This window comes from Panulirus ornatus, chromosome 3 (genome assembly GCF_036320965.1).
Source record: "Panulirus ornatus isolate Po-2019 chromosome 3, ASM3632096v1, whole genome shotgun sequence".
NCBI lineage: Eukaryota > Metazoa > Arthropoda > Malacostraca > Decapoda > Palinuridae > Panulirus > Panulirus ornatus.
In genome coordinates this window covers 51,709,093-51,726,592 of record NC_092226.1, presented here as the reverse complement: position 1 = coordinate 51,726,592, position 17,500 = coordinate 51,709,093, and the positions used below count along the sequence as shown (strand labels likewise).

General features: G+C 37.9%; 1 protein-coding gene across 1 annotated transcript; it reads right to left on the bottom strand.

The window, feature by feature from the left end:
- Window positions 1–13,110: 13,110 nt before the first annotated feature.
- LOC139759510 (methylmalonic aciduria type A homolog, mitochondrial-like) lies at window positions 13,111–14,089 on the bottom strand. Its single transcript, XM_071681715.1, is given in 2 exon segments — window positions 13,111–13,673; window positions 13,676–14,089. Coding segments are annotated over 2 exon segments (669 nt in total). The 3' UTR covers window positions 13,111–13,418.
- Between the last annotated feature and the right edge of the window lie 3,411 nt (window positions 14,090–17,500).

The window sequence follows — 17,500 nt, the reverse complement described above, 5'->3', positions numbered from 1 at the left end:
TATATATATATATATATATATATATATATATATATATATTTTTTTTTTTTTTCGTCGCTGTCTCCCGCGTTTGCGAGGTAGCGCAAGGAAACAGACGAAAGAAATGGCCCAACCCGTCCCCATACACCTGTATATACATACGTCCACACACGCAAATATACATACCTACACAGCTTTCCATGGTTTACCCCAGACGCTTCACATGCCTCGATTCAATCCACTGACAGCACGTCAACCCCGGTATACCACATCGCTCCAATTCACTCTATTCCTTGCCTTCCTTTCACCCTCCTGCATGTTCAGGCCCCGATAACACAAAATCTTTTTCACTCTATCTTTCCACCTCCAATTTGGTCTCCCTCTTCTCCTCGTTCCCTCCACCTCCGACACATATATCCTCTTGGTCAATCTTCCCTCACTCATTCTCTCCATGTGCCCAAACCATTTCAAAACACCCTCTTCTGCTCTCTCAACCACGCTCTTTTTATTTCCACACATCTCTCTTACCCTTACGTTACTTACTCGATCACACCACCTCACACCACACATTGTCCTCAAACATCTCATTTCCAGCACATCCATCCTCCTGCGCACAACTCTATCCATAGCCCACGCCTCGCAACCATACAACATTGTTGGAACCACTATTCCTTCCAACATACCCATTTTTGCTTTCCGAGATAATGTTCTCGACTTCCACACATTCTTCAAGGCTCCCAGAAATTTCGCCCCCTCCCCCACCCTATGATCCACTTCCGCTTCCATGGTTCCATCCGCTGCCAGATCCACTCCCAGATATCTAAAACACTTCACTTCCTCCAGTTTTTCTCCATTCAAACTCACCTCCCAATTGACTTGACCCTCAACCCTACTGTACCTAATAACCTTGCTCTTATTCACATTTACTCTGAACTTTCTTCTTTCACACACTTTACCAAACTCAGTCACCAGCTTCTGCAGTTTCTCACATGAATCAGCCACCAGCGCTGTATCATCAGCGAACAACAACTGACACTTCCCAAGCTCTCTCATCCACAACAGACTTCATACTTGCCCCTCTTTCCAAAACTCTTGCATTCACCTCCCTAACAACCCCATCCATAAACAAATTAAACAACCATGGAGACATCACACACCCCTGCCGGAAACCTACATTCACTGAGAACCAATCACTTTCCTCTCCTCCTACACGTACAAATGCCTTACATCCTCGATAAAAACTTTTCACTGCTTCTAACAACTTGCCTCCCACACCATATATTCTTAATACCTTCCACAGAGCATCTCTATCAACTCTATCATATGCCTTCTCCAGATCCATAAATGCTACATACAAATCCATTTGCTTTTCTAAGTATTTCTCACATACATTCTTCAAAGCAAACACCTGATCCACACATCCTCTACCACTTCTGAAACCAAACTGCTCTTCCCCAATCTGATGCTCTGTACATGCCTTCACCCTTTCAATCAATACCCTCCCATATAATTTACCAGGAATACTCAAGAAACTTATACCTCTGTAATTTGAGCACTCACTCTTATCCCCTTTGCCTTTGTACAATGTCACTATGCACGCATTCCGCCAATCCTCAGGCACCTCACCGTGAGTCATACATACATTAAATAACCTTACCAAACAGTCAACAATACAGTCACCCCCTTTTTTAATAAATTCCACTGCAATACCATCCAAACCTGCTGCCTTGCCGGCTTTCATCTTCCGCAAAGCTTTTACTACCTCTTCTTTGTTTACCAAATCATTTTCCCTAACCCTCGCACTTTGCGCACCACCTCGACCAAAACACCCTATATCTGCCACTCTATCATCAAACACATTCAACAAACCTTCAAAATACTCACTCCATCTCCTTCTCACATCACCACTATTTGTTATCACCTCCCCATTTGCGCCCTTCACTGAAGTTCCCATTTGCTCCCTTGTCTTACGCACTTTATTTACCTCCTTTCAGAACATCTTTTTATTTCCCTAAAATTTAATGATACTCTCTCACCCCAACTCTCATTTGCCCTTTTTTTCACCTCTTGCACCTTTCTCTTGACCTCCTGTCTCTTTCTTTTATACGTCTCCCACTCAACTGCATTTTTTCCCTGCAAAAATCGTCCAAATGCCTCTCTCTTCTCTTTCACTAATACTCTTACTTCTTCATCCCACCACTCACTACCCTTTCTAATCAACCCACCTCCCACTCTTCTCATGCCACAAGCATCTTTTGCGCAATCCATATATATGTATATATATATATATATATATATATATATATATATATATATATATATATATATATATTCCTTTGAGTCCACGGGGAAAATGAAACACGATAAATTCCCAAGTGCTCTTTCGTGTAATAATCACGTCATCAGGGTGACACAAGATCTTGAAATGGACGATGCTTTCGCATTACAGTAGTGAAGAAAGTTGCCTTTTAATTGGCAATACCGACATACTGGAGGAACCGGATGTTGGACTATTGCTTATAGATTAAGGACAGAACGCAATAGACTACAAATGACACTAAATTGTAAGTTGGACCATCTTATTAAAAATAGGGATTGGTCCAAGAACATAAACCGTTCTTTTGTGATAAACCTGTCTAATAAACAACTAGATGAGGATTCCTTGTGTGCATTTGGCTATGGTTTAAGTTTGTGTGCTCTAACAGAGAAGCCAGCTGTGTTGACGTCACAAAGTCTTTTTGTAATTAAGAGAAATACAGTAATTCAATTAATAATGAAATTGATATCTGTCAGGTTTTAGTGTATGGCAGTTTGTGAAAACCAGTGGAAACTAATTGCCCTAAAAAATTTATGAGGTATTAGCACCTTAAAAAAAGACAACGATATACATATTACTAAAGCAGATAAGGCCAACACAGTTGTGATTTTAGACAAAAGTAACTATTTATCTAAAGTAAATGATCTTTCAAATGATGACACTTCATATTCTAAACTTTGTAAATATCCCTTAGAAGCAGTTTATTCCCATTTCATTAAAGAAATGAAGTTGTTGTTGAAAGCTGATAGTTCTCTTATCAAAAGTTTGTCATCTTTGTCCCCTTTATTGGTATATATGTATTGACTTATCAAAACACATAAACAGAATTTTACAGCAAGACCTATAGCGAGTTCAGAAGGCTCCATCACATATGAAGTGTCAAAATGGTTCGTTTCTTTATCAAGCTCTTTAGTGGGTAAGTTATCAAATTCTAATATCATGAACAATGCAAATTTAGTCAACAAGCTAAACAATATCTATGTTAATTTTGATTTCAAACTAGTTAGCTTTGATTTTTCCTCACTCTTCACTAAAGTTCCAGTTGATGACCTTTTAGAATATTTATTTGATGTCTTGGATGATATTCATTTGCCCGTTTGAAAGTCTGTCTTCATTAAATTGATAAAATTGTGCATAAAAGATTGTGTATTTCAATTAAATGGAGATTATTATGCCCAAAAATTTGGTATGGCAATGGGTAACGTTCTTTCACCTGTACTAAGTAATCTTTATATGGAATTTTTTGAAAGAAAAAACTAAAGGATATCTTACCTTGTAATGCAATTTGATTTAGGTATGTAGATGAAGTTCTTCGTGTTTGGCCAACAAATGAAAACTTCCAAATATTTCTACCCTTACTTAACAATTTAGTACCTTCCATCATATTTACTGTAGAAAATCAAAATAATGGTATGTTACCATTTTTAGATTGCATGATCTATAGGCAAGGAAACAAGTTTAAGTTTAGCATATACAGAAAACCTACCAATATATGCTCATATATCCATTATACTCATTTCAACATGACAGAGTTAAATTATCATCATTTCAATCTATGTTCTTTAGCGCATTACGTATTTGCAGTCCAGAGTTTATTTATGATGAGTTGGAGAAGATATATTCTATTGGATCTAAGTTAAAGTACCCTAGATCTTTTATTGATAAGTCCCTTAAGTTAGCAAAGAAATCATTCTATAGAGTTGCGCCGAAACCTCCAATTGACACCAAGAATCTTTTAGTTCTCCCTTTTGATAATAATTTCAACTTACGTCCCATGTTGCTTAAATCCTCTAATATAAATGTTGCCTTCAGCAACAATAATATAAAGAATATCTTAATCAGGAATTCACCAGAACATTCTCTTGAATGCATCTATAAAGTGCCATGTGGAAATTGTGATTAATTTTATGTTGGGCAGACTGGTAAGGATCTTTCTGTTAGACTTAAGCAACATGAATATAGAATAAGACCGGGACAAGAATCAAATGCCTTGTTTAATCATGTTAAAAACTATGATCATTGTATTGACTGGAGGAATGCCATCTCGGTTATCAGCTCTAACTTTATTACCACGAGAAATATCATTGAATCTTCTATTATCAAATACATATAGAATTATGATCTTAATATTAGTGATGGTCTATACAAATTAGATAACTTTATTGTTGATAAAATTTGTAAAATGATAAGTTTATGAACGCTCGTTGTATGTCTTGGACAGTTGCATGTTTACCAAATGGCGTGCTAGCTTCGTCTCTTCGACGTATATCAACTAACTTATGTTTCTCTCTTGTGTCTCCCCTAATGATGTGATTATTACACGAAAGTGCACTTGGGAACTTATCGTGTTTCATTTTCCCCGTGGCCTCATAGGAATACCTGATCACGCGCAAATTTGTGATCCTTTCCAACATGGAATCCACACGGCTCTTCTATTACTTCTCTACAAGCTGTCCTGGACTTTCTCTTTTCGTTACTGCTTTCTCGAAATCGTTAATCAAGGCCCACCAACTGAAGTTACGATTTGGATTCCTTAGGAAATGCTTTGATGAACAAGTGATGCCAAGATCTGTCCTACCTCAACGATTGTTGCAGCTGTCTGGTCGACCATTTAACCAATTTCAAAACATTATTTTAAAGAAACACATTGAATTAAAGATACTTGAAATGGAGGAGGGCTTTCGCATTACAAGAGGGAAGAAACGAGCCTTTCAATTGGCAATACCGACATACTGGAAGAACCGGATGTTGGACTATTGCTATGATAGATTAACGAAAGAACGCAATAGGCTACAAATGACACTAAATTGTACGTTGGACCATCTTATTAAAAACAGCGACTGGTCCAAGAACACAAACCCTTCTCTTATGATAAACCTGTCTAATAAACAACTAGATTAGGATTCCTTGTGTGCATTAAGCTATGTTAAGTTTTGTGTGCTCTAACAGGGAAGCCAGCTGTGTTGATGTCACAAAGTCTTTTTGTAATTTAGAGAAATACATTAATTAAAGTAATGATTAAATTAGTATCTGTAAGGGTTTAGTGTATGCCAGATTGTCAAAACCAGTGGAACCTGATAGCCGTAAAAGATTTATAAGAGATATTAGAACCTTAAAAAAAGACAATGATATACATATTAATAAAGCAGATGAGGCTAACACTGTTGTAATTTTAGACAAAAGTAACTATTCATCTAAGATGAATGATCTTCCAAATGATGACACATCATATTCTAAACGTAGCAAAAATCCCTTAGGAGCAGTTTCTTCCCATTTAATTAAAGAGATGAAATTGTTGTTGAGAGCTAATAGTTCTCTTATCAAAAGTTTGTCATCTTTGTTCCCTTTATTGCCATATATGTATATATATGGACCTATCAAAACACTTAAACAGAATTATCCAGCAAGACTTATAGTGAGTTCAGTAGGCTCCAACACATAAATTGTCAAAATGGTTAGTTTCTTTATTAAGCCATTTAGTGGGTAAGATATCAAATTCTAAGATCATGAACAATGTAGATTTAGTCAACAAGCTAAGCAATATCAATGTTAATTTTGATTTCAAACTAGTTAGCTTTGATATTTCCTTACCTTTCACTAAAGTTCCAGTTGATGACCTTTTAGAATATTTATCTGATGTCTTGGATGATTTTCATTGACCTGTTTCAAGGTCTGTTTTCAGTGAATTGATAAAATTGTGTATAAAAGACTGTGTATTCCAATTCAATGGAGATTATTATGCTCAAAAATTTGGTATGGCAATGGATAACCCTCTAATCTTTATCTGGAATTTTTTTGAAACAAAATTACTAAAGGATATCTTACCTTCTAGTTCAATTTGGTTTAGGTATGTAGTTGATGTTCTTTGTGTTTGGCCAACAAGTGAAAATTTACAAATATTAAAATTTAGTACCATCAATCAAATTTATTGTAGAAAATGAAAATAATGGTATGTTACCATTTTTAGATTGCATGATCTATAGGCAAGGAAACAAGTTTAAGTTTAGCATATACAGAAAACCTACCAATGTATGCTCATATATCCATGATTACTCATCTCAACATGACAGAGTTGAATTATCATCATTTCAGTCGATGTTCTTTAGGGCATTACGTATTTGCAGTCCAGAGTTTATTAATGAAGAATTTGAGAAGATATATTCTATTGGATCTAAGTTAAAGTACCCTAGATCTTTCATTGATGAATCCCTTAAGTTAGCAAATAAATCATTTTATAGAGTTGAGCCCAAACCTCCCATTGACACCAAGAATCTTTAAGTTCTCCCTTTTGATAATAATTTCACCTTACTTCACATGTTGCTTAAATCCTTTAATGCAAATGTTGCCTTCAGCAACAATAATACTATAAAGAATATGTTAATCAGGAATTCATCAGAAAATTCCCTTAAATGCATCTATAAAGTGACATGTGGAAATTGTGATAAATCATATGTTGGGCAGACTGGTTAGGATATTTCTGTTAGGCTTAAGCAACATAAATATAGTATAAGAACGGGACAAGAATCAAATGCCCTGCTTAATCACGTTAAAAACTATGATCATTGTATTGACTAGAGTAACGCCATCTAAGTTATCAACTCTAACTCTATTACCACGAGAAATATCATTGAACCTTCTATCATTACATACACAAAGAATTATAATCTTAATATTAGTGATGGTCTATGCAAATTAGATAACTCTATTGTTGATAAAATTTGTAAAATGATAAGTTTATGAACGCTTATTCTATGTCTTGGACACTTGCATGTTTACCAAATGGCTTGCTAGCTTCCTCTCTTCGATGTATATCAACTGACTTATGTTTCTCTCTTGTGTCTCCGCTGATGATGTGATTATTACACGAAAGTGCACTTGGGAAATTTTCGTGTTTCATTTTCCCCGTGGACTCAAAGAAATATCTTGATCACGCACAAAATTGTGATCCATTCCAATATATATATATATATATATATATATATATATATATATATATATATATATATATATATATATATATATATATATATATATATATATATATATGTACATATATATATTTTTTTTTTTTTTTATACTTTGTCGCCGTCTCCCGCGTTTGCGAGGTAGCGCAAGGAAACAGACGAAAGAAATGCCCCCCCCCCATACACATGTATATACATACGTCCACACACGCAAATATACATACCTACACAACTTTCCATGGTTTACCCCAGACGCTTCACATGCCTTGATTCAATCCACTGACAGCACGTCAACCCCGGTATACCACATCGCTCCAATTCACTCTATTCCTTGCCCTCCTTTCACCCTCCTGCATGTTCAGGCCCCGATCACACAAAATCTTTTTCACTCCATCTTTCCACCTCCAATTTGGTCTCCCTCTTCTCCTCGTTCCCTCCACCTCCGACACATATATCCTCTTGGTCAATCTTTCCTGACTCATTCTCTCCATGTGCCCAAACCACTTCAAAACACCCTCTTCTGCTCTCTCAACCACGCTCTTTTTATTTCCACACATCTCTCTTACCCTTATGTTACTCACTCGATCAAACCACCTCACACCACACATTGTCCTCAAACATCTCATTTCCAGCACATCCATCCTCCTGCGCACAACTCTATCCATAGCCCACGCCTCGCAACTATACAACATTGTTGGAACCACTATTCCTTCAAACATACCCATTTTTGCTTTCCGAGATAATGTTCTCGACCTCCACACATTCTTCAAGGCCCCCAGAATTTTCGCCCCCTCCCCCACCCTATGATCCACTTCCGCTTCCATGGTTCCATCCGCTGCCAGATCCACTCCCAGATATCTAAAACACTTCACTTCCTCCAGTTTTTCTCCATTCAAACTCACCTCCCAATTGACTTGACCCTCAACCCTACTGTACCTAATAACCTTGCTCTTATTCACATTCACTCTTAACTTTCTTCTTCCACACACTTTACCAAACTCAGTCACCATATATATGTATATATATATATATATATATATATATATATATATATATATATATATATATATATATATATATATATATATATATATATATATATATATATATATATATATATATATATATATATATATATATATATATATATATATATATATATATATATATATGTGCTCATATGTGCTAATAATCACACATCTCTCACCATCCACTTTCAGTTTTACCCATATCAATTTAGAGTTCACTTTCTTACACTATCACATACTCCCACCATTCCTGTTTTATGAGTAGTGCTATTCATTCCATTGCTCTTGTCCTCTCACTAACCCTTGACTTTATTCCCAAGACATTCCCATACCACTCTTCGCCTTAACCCTTGAGCTTCGTTTCACTCAGAGTCAAAACATTCAGGTTTCTTTCCTCAAACTTACTACCTACCTCTCCTTTCTTCTTATCTTGGTTTCATCCACACACATTCAGACACCTCAATCTTAGCCTTCGAGGAGGATGAGCACTCCACGCGTGACTCATTATTCTGTTTCCCCATTTAGAAAGTTAAAATATAAGGAGGTTAGGGTTTCCAGCCCTCCGATCCCGTCCCCTCTAGTTACCCCCTTTGTCGCTGTCTAACGCGTTAGCGAGGTAGCTCAAGGAAACAGACGAAAGAATGGCCCAACCCACCCACATACACATGTATATACACAAACGCCCACACACGCAAATATACATACCTATACATCTAACGTATCCATATATATACACACAAAGACATATACATATATATACACATGTACATAATTCATACTGTCTGCCTTTATTCATTCCTATCGCCACCCTGCCACACATGAAATAACAACCCCCTCTCCCCTCATGTGTGCGAGTTAGCGCTAGGAAGACAGCAAAGGCCCCATTCGTTCACACTCAATCTCTAGCTGTCATGTAATAATGCACCGAAACCACAGCTACCTTCCACATCCAGACCCTATAGAATTTTCCATGGATTACACCACACTCTTCACACGCCCTGGTTCAATCCATTGACAGCACGTCGACCCCGGTATACCACATCGTTACAATTCACTCAATCCCTTGCACGCCTTTCACCCTCCTGCATGCTCAGACCCCGATCACTCAAAATCTTTTTCACTCCATCTTTCCACCTCCGATTAGGTCTCCCACTTCACCTCGTTCCCTCCACCTCTGACACATATATCCTCTTGGTCAATTTCTCCTCACTCATTCTCTCCATGTGATCAAACCATTTTAACACACTCTCTTCTGCTCTCTCAACCACACCCTTTTTATTACCACACATCTCTCTTACCCTATATTTACTTACTCGATCAAACCACCTCACACCACATATTGTCCTCAAACATCTCATTTCCAGCACATCCACCCTCCTCCGCACAACTCTATCCATAGCCCACGCCTCGCAACCATATAACATTGTTGGAACCACTATTCCTTCAAACATACCCATTTTTGCTTTCCGAGATAATGTTCTCGACTTCCACACATTCTTCAGGGCTCCCAGAATTTTCGCCCCCTCCCCCACCCTATGATTCACTTCCGATTCCATGGTTGCATCCGCTGCCAAATCCACTCCCAGATATCTAAAACACTTTACTTCCTCCAGTTTTTCTCCATTCAAACTTACCTTCCAATTGACTTGACCCTCAACCCTACTGTACCGAATAACCTTGCTCTTATTCACATTTACTCTCAACTTTCTTCTTTCACACACTTTACCAAAGTCAGCCACCAGATTTTGCAGTTTCTCACATGAATCAGCCACCAGCACTGTATCATCAGCGAACAACAACTGACTCACTTTCCAAGCTCTTTCATCCACAACAGACTTCATACTTGCCCCTCTTTCCAAAATTCTTGCATTCACCTCCCTAAAACCCCCATGCAAAAAACAAATTAAACAACCATGGAGACATCACACACCCCTGCCTCAAACCTACATTCACTGAGAACCAATCACTTTCCTCTCTTCCTACACGTACACTTGCCTTACATCTTCGAAAAAAACTTTTCACTGCTTCTAACAACTTGCCTCCCACACCATATATTCTTAATACCTTCCACTGAGCATCTCTATCAACTCTACGATATGCCTTCTCCAGATCCATAAATGCTCCATACAAATCCATTTGCTTTTCTAGGTCTTTCTCACATACATTCTTCAAAGCAAACACCTGATCCACACATCCTCTACCACTTTTGAAACCACAATGCTCTTTCCCAATCTGATGCTCTGCACATGCCTTCACCCTCTCAATCAATACCTTCCCATATAATTTCCCAGGAATACTCAACAAACTTATACCTCTGTAATTTGAGCACTCACCTTTGTCCCCTTTGTCTTTGTACAATGGCACTATGCAAGTATTCCGCCAATCCTCAGGCACTTCACCATGACTCACATATACATTAAATAACCTTACCAACCAGTCAACAATACAGTCAGCCCCCTTTTTTTTAATAGATTCCACTGCAATACCATCCAAAACCGTTTCCTTGCTGGCTTTCATCTCCGCAAAGATTTTACTACCTCTTTTCTGTTTACCAAGTCATTTTCCCTAACCCTCTCACTTTGCACACCACCTCGACCAAAACACCCTATATCTGCTACTCTATCATCAAACACATTCAACAAACCTTCAAAATACTCACTCCATCTCCTTCTCACATCACCACTACTTGTTATCACCTCCCCATTAGCCCCCTTCACTGAAGCTCCCATTTGTTCCCTTGTCTTACGCACTTTATTTACTTATTTCCAAAACACCTTTTTATTCTCCCTAGAATCTAATGATACTCTCTCACCCCAACTCTCAGTTGCCCTCTTTTTCACCTTTGCACCTTTTTCTTGACCTCCTGTCTCTTTTTTTTATACCTCCCACAGTCATTTGCATTATTTCCCTGCAAAAATCGTCCAAATGCCTCTCTCTTGTCTTTCACTAATAATCTTACTTCTTCATCCCACCACACACTACACTTTCTAATCTGCCCACCTCCCACATGCCACAAGTATCTTTTGCGCAAGCTATCACTGCTTCCCTAGACACATCCCATTCCTCCCCCACTCCCCTTACCTCCTTTGTTCTCACCTTTTTCCATCTGTGCTCAGTCTCTCTTGGTACTTCCTCACACAAGTGTCCTTCCCAAGCTCACTTACTCTCACCACTCTCTTCACCCCAACATGCTATCTTCTTTTATGAAAACTTCTATAAATCTTCACTTTCGTCTCCACAAGATAATGATCAGACATCCCTCCAGTTGCACCTCTCAGCACATTAACATCCAAAAGTCTCTCTTTCGCGCGTCTATCAATTAACACGTAATCCAATAACGCTCTCTGGCCATCTCTCCTACTTACATACGTATACTTATGTATATCTTTTTTTTCAAACCAGGTATTCCCAATCACCAGTCCTTTTTCAGCACATAAATCTACAAGCTCTTAACCATTTCCATTTACAACACTGAACACCCCATGTATACCAATTAATCCCTCAACTGCCACATTACTCACCTTTACATTCAAATCACCTATCACTATAACCCGGTCTTGTGCATCAAAACCACTAACACACTCATTCAGCTGCTCCCAAAACACTTGCCTCTCATGATCCTTCTCATTCCCAGGTGCATGTGCACCAATAATCACCCATCTCTCTCCATCAACTTTCAGTTTTACACTCTATCGCATATTCCCACCACTCCATTTTCAGGAGTAGTGCTACTCCTTCCCTTGCTCTTGTCCTCTCACTAACCCCTTGCTTTACTCCCAAGGCATTCCCAAACCACTCTTCCCCAATTCCCTTGAACTTCGTTTCACTCAGATCAAGGACATCTAGGTTCCTTTCATCAAACATACTACCTATCTTTCCTTTTTTCTCATTTTGATTACATCCACACACATTTAGACACCCCAATCTGAGCCGTCGAGGAGGATGACTACATCCCGCGTGACACCTTCTGTTTCCCCTTTTAGAAAGTTAAGATACAAGGAGGGGAGGGTATGTATATATATATATATATATATATATATATATATATATATATATATACATATATTTTCTTTTTCTTTCAAACTATTCGCCATTTCCCGCATTAGCAAGGTAGCGTTAAGAACAGAGGACTGGGCCTCTGAGGGAACATCCTCACCCGGCCCCGTTCTCTGTTCCTTCTTTTGGAAAATTAAAAAAGACGAGAGGGGAGGATTTCCAGCCCCCCGCTCCCTCCCCTTTTAGTCGCCTTCTACGACACGCAGGGAATACGTGGGAAGTATTCTTTCTCCCCTATCCTCAGGGATAATATATATATATATATATATATATATATATATATATATATATATATATATATATATATATATATATATATATATATTTCTTTTTTTTTTAACTATTCGCCATTTCCCGCGTTAACGAGGCAGCGTTAAGAACAGAGGACTGGGCCTTTTTTGGAATATCCTCACCTGGCCCCCTCTGTTCCTTCTTTTGGAAAATTAAAAAAAAGAAAACGAGAGGGGAGGATTTCCAGCCCCCCCGCTCCCTCCCCTTTTAGTCGCCTTCTACGACACGCAGGGAATACGTGGGAAGTATTCTTAATCCCCTATCCCCAGGGATAATAAATTACATACTAGGGTTTATAAATGTTCATACCTTCCCATTACTTAACACAGGTTTCTTCATATTCATAATCATATACAAGGGCCTCAGCTGCAATGTACTGGAGTACATAAAAAAATAACAATGTAAAAAACAAGATAAACATCAATTTCACCTACGAGTTCTACTAACTACATATATGGATGCCATTATATACAAAGATGTAAAAAATCTACATTCTTAAGAAGCAGATTATTTCTATCTAAATAATATAATTCCAATTTAAAGCTCTACAGAGGGATAAAATGATCATACAAGATGAATTCCATAACTGGTCCTTTTTCCTTTCATATACTTAAAAACCTAACAACAGTTGTTAACTTAAAAAACAAGAAAATGTATGAATAATAAGATGACATCCACAAAGATCAATCTGACTTTTGCAATATAATCAACTTTAAAGATTTTCTAATCACATCTGGTTACAAATAGTCACATAGGTGCCTACCATGCACGTTAAAGTCAGAATTAATTCATTTGACTTTTCAGTTTTAATTCATCAATATGATGTTGAAGAAGAATATCTGCAGCATCTCCCGGAGATAAGATTCCATCTCTTACTTTTATTTCCATCATACTTATCTTTTCCTTCATTCCAGGGGCGGTTACAAAAGCAGAGACCAAGATATCTTTTAGGTGAGACCATAACCATGCTTGTTGCTGGGTTTTACGCCGATGTACAAACTCACTGTAGTCCTCTATTATTTTCCTATGTTTTTGCATAAGGTTTCCCACAACTCAGGAATGCCTTCCCCTGTTACTGACGATATTCGTTTTACAGGAGTTGACCAATTCTTATTTTTAGGACGGATATATTTGAGAGCTGATACATATTTATACTGCATGCGTCTAGCTGCAGGAACAAGATCTCCATCACTCTTATTGACAACAATAAGATCACTCATCTCCATAATGCCTCTCTTTAATCCCTGTAACTCATCCCCTCCTCCAGGTGGAATAAGAAGAGCAAAGAGATCTACCATATCTGATACAAAAAATTCACTCTGACCAACACCTATTGTTTCTACAATTATCACGTTGAACCCTGCTGCCTCACATAATACAATGGCCTCATTAGTTGATCGAGTGACCCCTCCCAGATGACCACGTGATGGTGATGGGCGTATGTGAGTATTCATATCACATGAGATATATTAACACAAGTACTACAACAGGCTAAGACAATTGGTTCTATCCATGGAGCCAAAGCTTTACGCTTACGTCTTGGTATTTCTGGTCCTCCTGGAGCTGGCAAATCAACTTTTATAGAAAATTTTGGAAAGTTTTTAACTAAACAAGGTCATAAAGTAGCAGTATTGGCTGTTGATCCATCTTCAGTTACAACTGGAGGATCCCTTCTAGGAGATAAGACAAGAATGCCGGAACTCTCATGTGATATATATATATATATATATATATATATATATATGTATATATAAACAATGCTTTCAGGGGTCCCCATGGCAAGCTGAGACTGTTGTGATATAGTGACTGAAGACAGGGAAGGGGAAGGCGAGGGAATTAGCAATTAAAGGAGGGTGTGAGAGAAAGACGACAGAATATCCAGATTAATCTACAATTATTAGACGCTAAACAAAGGAACAGACAAGGAGGAAAATGATTAATGACTAAACAGCGATGCTGGAGACAGGAAACGAGAGTAAGACGAGTGGCTTAATGATAAAGCCAGATATTAGAACGAGGCAACGAAGATAGAAAAGCAAAGGAAGATGGATAAACTTCAGATGGAACAATAGAAAAGAATAAATCTATAGATGAAAGAGGATAGCAAAGAAACGATCCCTTGGTAAACTTTATGAAAATGTTCAAAAAATCTAGAAGTATAAGGGAAATTGGATTAACCCTCATGATGTAGGAGTTAATTTTGCTGACCGTGACGCATTCATGGATCACTCAGTTTTGAGTTCGAAACGTTGTCGCGGGAGCCGGTCTACAGTGTACCCAACTGTTCTTCCTCCCCTGGGTACTTTGCGTAGGCTAGTATATACATAGATAAAAAAAAAAATATATATATATATATATATATATATATTTTTTTTTTCTTCTTTTTTCATACTATTCGCCATTTCCCGCGCTAGCAAGGTAGCGTTAAGAACAGAGGACTGGGCCTCTGAGGGATTATCCTCACCTGGCCTCGTTCTCTGTTCCTTCTTTTGGATAATTAAAAAAAAAAAAACGAGAGGGGAGAATTTCCAGCCCCCAGCTCCCTCCCCTTTTAGTCGCCTTCTACGACAAGCAGGGAATACATGGGAAGTATTCTTTCTCCCCTATCCCCAGGGCTAATATATATATATATATATATATATATATATATATATATATATATATATATATATATATATATATATATATATATATATATATATATATTTATATTAAATATATATATATATATATATATACATATATATATATATATATATATATATATATATATATATATATATATATATATATATATATATATATATATATATATATATAATGTTTATAGTTGTGTTACTGGAGTGATAGTTTTCATACATGGTGTTTTGACAAAAAAATAGTGAAATTGGAGAAAAATGTAGCTTAGACATTGAAGCTTATTGACACAGTGGTTAAATTGATGAGAACTGCTATTGACGTTTGTGTAAATAAATTATACATTTCCTTTTTCCATAGCCAGAGGTTGAACCATTATGTGACATTCATTTTTTCATTCAATTCAAGCTAGAAGTTTCAGTTTTCTAAATTGTTTCTTACATTTTTCATATGTATATATATGTATGTGTGTATATGTGCGTATGTATGTGTATGTGTGTGTATGTGTATATGTATATATATATGTATATTATCCCTGGGGATAGGGGTGAAAGAATACTTCCCACGTATTCCTCGCGTGTCGTAGAAAGCGACTAGAGGGGACGGGAGCGAGGGGGGCCAGAAATTCTCCCCTCCTTGTATTAACTTTCTAAAATGGGAAACAGAAGAAGGAGTCACGCGGGGATTGCTCATCCTCCTCGAAGGCTCAGAGTGGGGTGCCTAAATGTGTGTGGATGTAACCAAGATGTGAAAAAAGGAGAGATAGGTAGTATGTTTGAGGAAAGGAACCTGGATGTTTTGGCTCTGAGTGAAACGAAGCTCAAGGGTAAAGGGGAAGATTGGTTTGGGAATGTCTGGGGAGTAAAGTCAGGGGTTAGTGAGAGGACAAGAGCAAGGGAAGGAGTAGCAATACTCCTGAAACAGGAGTTGTGGGAGTATGTGATAGAATGTAAGAAAGTAAATTCTCGATTAATATGGGTAAAACTGAAAGTTGATGGAGAGAGGTGGGTGATTATTGGTGCATATGCACCCGGGCATGAGAAGGAAGATCATGAGAGGCAAGTGTTTTGGGAGCAGCTGAATGAGTGTGTTAGTGGTTTTGATGCACGAGACCGGGTTATAGTGATGGGTGATTTGAATGGAAAGGTGAGTAATGTGGCAGTTGAGGGAATAATTGGTATACATGGGGTATTCAGTGTTGTAAATGGAAATGGTGAAGAGCTTGTAGATTTATGTGCTGAAAAAGGACTGATGATTGGGAATACCTGGTTTAAAAATCGAGATATACATAAGTATACTTATGTAAGTAGGAGAGATGGCCAGAGAGCGTTATTGGATTACGTGTTAATTGACAGGCGCGCGAAAGAGAGACTTTTGGATGTTAATGTGCTGAGAGGTGCAACTGGAGGGATGTCTGATCATTATCTTGTGGAGGCTAAGGTGAAGATTTGTATGGTTTTCAGAAAAGAAGAGTGAATGTTGGGGTGAAGAGGGTAGTGAGAGTAAGTGAGCTTGGGAAGGAGACCTGTGTGAGGAAGTACCAGGAGAGACTGAGTACAGAATGGAAAAAGGTGAGAACAATGGAAGTAAGGGGAGTGGCTGAGGAATGGGATGTATTTAGGGAATCAGTGATGGATTGCGCAAAAAAAAGATGCTTGTGGCATGAGAAGAGTGGGAGGTGGGTTGATTAGAAAGGGTAGTGAGTGGTGGGATGAAGAAGTAAGAGTATTAGTGAAAGAGAAGAGAGAGGCATTTGGACGATTTTTGCAGGGAAAAAATGCAATTGAGTTGGAGATGTATAAAAGAAAGAGACAGGAGGTCAAGAGAAAGGTGCAAGAGGTGAAAAAAATGGCAAATGAGAGTTGGGGTGAGAGAGTATAATTAAATTTTAGGGAGAATAAAAAGATGTTCTGGAAGGAGTTAAATAAAGTGCGTAAGACAAGGGAGCAAATGGGAACTTCAGTGAAGGGCGCAAATGGGGAGGTGATAATAATTAGTGGTGATGTGAGAAGGAGATGGAGTGAGTATTTTGAAGGTTTGTTGAATGTGTTTGATGATAGAGTGGCAGATATAGGGTGTTTTGGTCGAGGTGGTGTGCAAAGTGAGAGGGTTAGGGAAAATGATTTGGTAAACAGAGAAGAGGTAGTGAAAGCTTTGCGGAAGATGAAAGCCGGCAAGGCAGCAGGTTTGGATGGTATTGCAGTGGAATTTATTAAAAAAGGGGGTGA